This window comes from Psammomys obesus, unplaced genomic scaffold (genome assembly GCF_907164565.1).
Source record: "Psammomys obesus unplaced genomic scaffold, mPsaObe1.curated_primary_1811, whole genome shotgun sequence".
NCBI classification, from domain to species: Eukaryota; Metazoa; Chordata; class Mammalia; order Rodentia; family Muridae; genus Psammomys; species Psammomys obesus.
This window is the reverse complement of record NW_026596225.1, coordinates 3,380,043-3,380,845: the sequence shown is the minus strand read 5'-3', so window position 1 is coordinate 3,380,845 and position 803 is coordinate 3,380,043. Positions and strand designations below refer to the sequence as shown.

The 803-nt window shown below is 74.1% G+C and overlaps 1 protein-coding gene across 4 annotated transcripts in view; it reads left to right on the top strand.

Annotated features, from left to right (window-relative positions):
• The first annotated feature begins 56 nt into the window (after window positions 1–56).
• Window positions 57–803, top strand: part of Unc5a (unc-5 netrin receptor A) — a 52,822-nt gene continuing 52,075 nt past the window's right edge. For all 4 annotated transcript variants that reach the window (XM_055595788.1, XM_055595785.1, XM_055595786.1 and 1 more), the window contains exon 1: window positions 57–363. In XM_055595788.1, the coding sequence (XP_055451763.1) occupies window positions 294–363 (70 nt within the window). In that variant the 5' untranslated portion in view covers window positions 57–293. The remainder of the gene's footprint in view (window positions 364–803) is intronic.

Below are 803 nucleotides of genomic sequence, written 5' to 3'. Positions count from 1 at the left end.
GCCGGGTTTTGCGGCGCCCGGCGGCCCGCTCCCGGCTGCGGGCTCCGCGCGGCGGCTGGCTCGGTGCGCGGCGCGCCTGGCGCTGCGCTCCGCCCCGGCTGCATTGCTGCGCTCCGGGTGCCCAGGGGAGCCACGCGCCGCGTGCGCCCCGCAGCCGGCCGCCCGGAGGCAGCGCCGTCCTCTGGCATGGGCCCCGGGGGCGCCCCGAGGTGGGGCTCTCGGCTGGGGCGCTGACAGCCTGCCTCCCGCCCGCGGGGGGACCCCGAGTCCAGCCCGCTCGTCCGCCCGCGGCCATGGCCGTCCGGCCCGGCCTGTGGCCGGCGCTCCTGGGCATCGTCCTCGCCGCCTGGCTCCGCGGTTCGGGTGAGTCACGCCGCGCGCGCTCCGGGGAGGCTTGCGGGGGACCGTGCGCGCGAACGCTTAGCTCTGGGGAGGAGGTGGCTCTGACCCGCGCGGCCGAGCCGCCCGGCGGCCCCCGGCGGCCAAACTTTGCGGGGCAGGACTCGGGGGCCGCCTCTCGCTGCTGCGCAGCTTCCCGGTGCGCCCTCCCGGAAGCCTGGGCTCTGCCAAGTCCGGGAACAGCTGGCGGCGCACGGGGCTGGCGAATGTAGCCGCCCCACGCCTCCGGGTGGGGGAAGTTTGCTGGTTTCGCGGCCCGGAGAATTGTTGGGGGGTTTGGAATAGCCCAGGAAAGACAGGACTTGAAGGGCTCAAAGACAGCAGGTTTGGACCCTATGCTGCTGCCCAGAAAATGTAGTGTGTGTGTGTGTGTGTGTGTGTGTGTGTGTGTGTGTGTGTGTGTG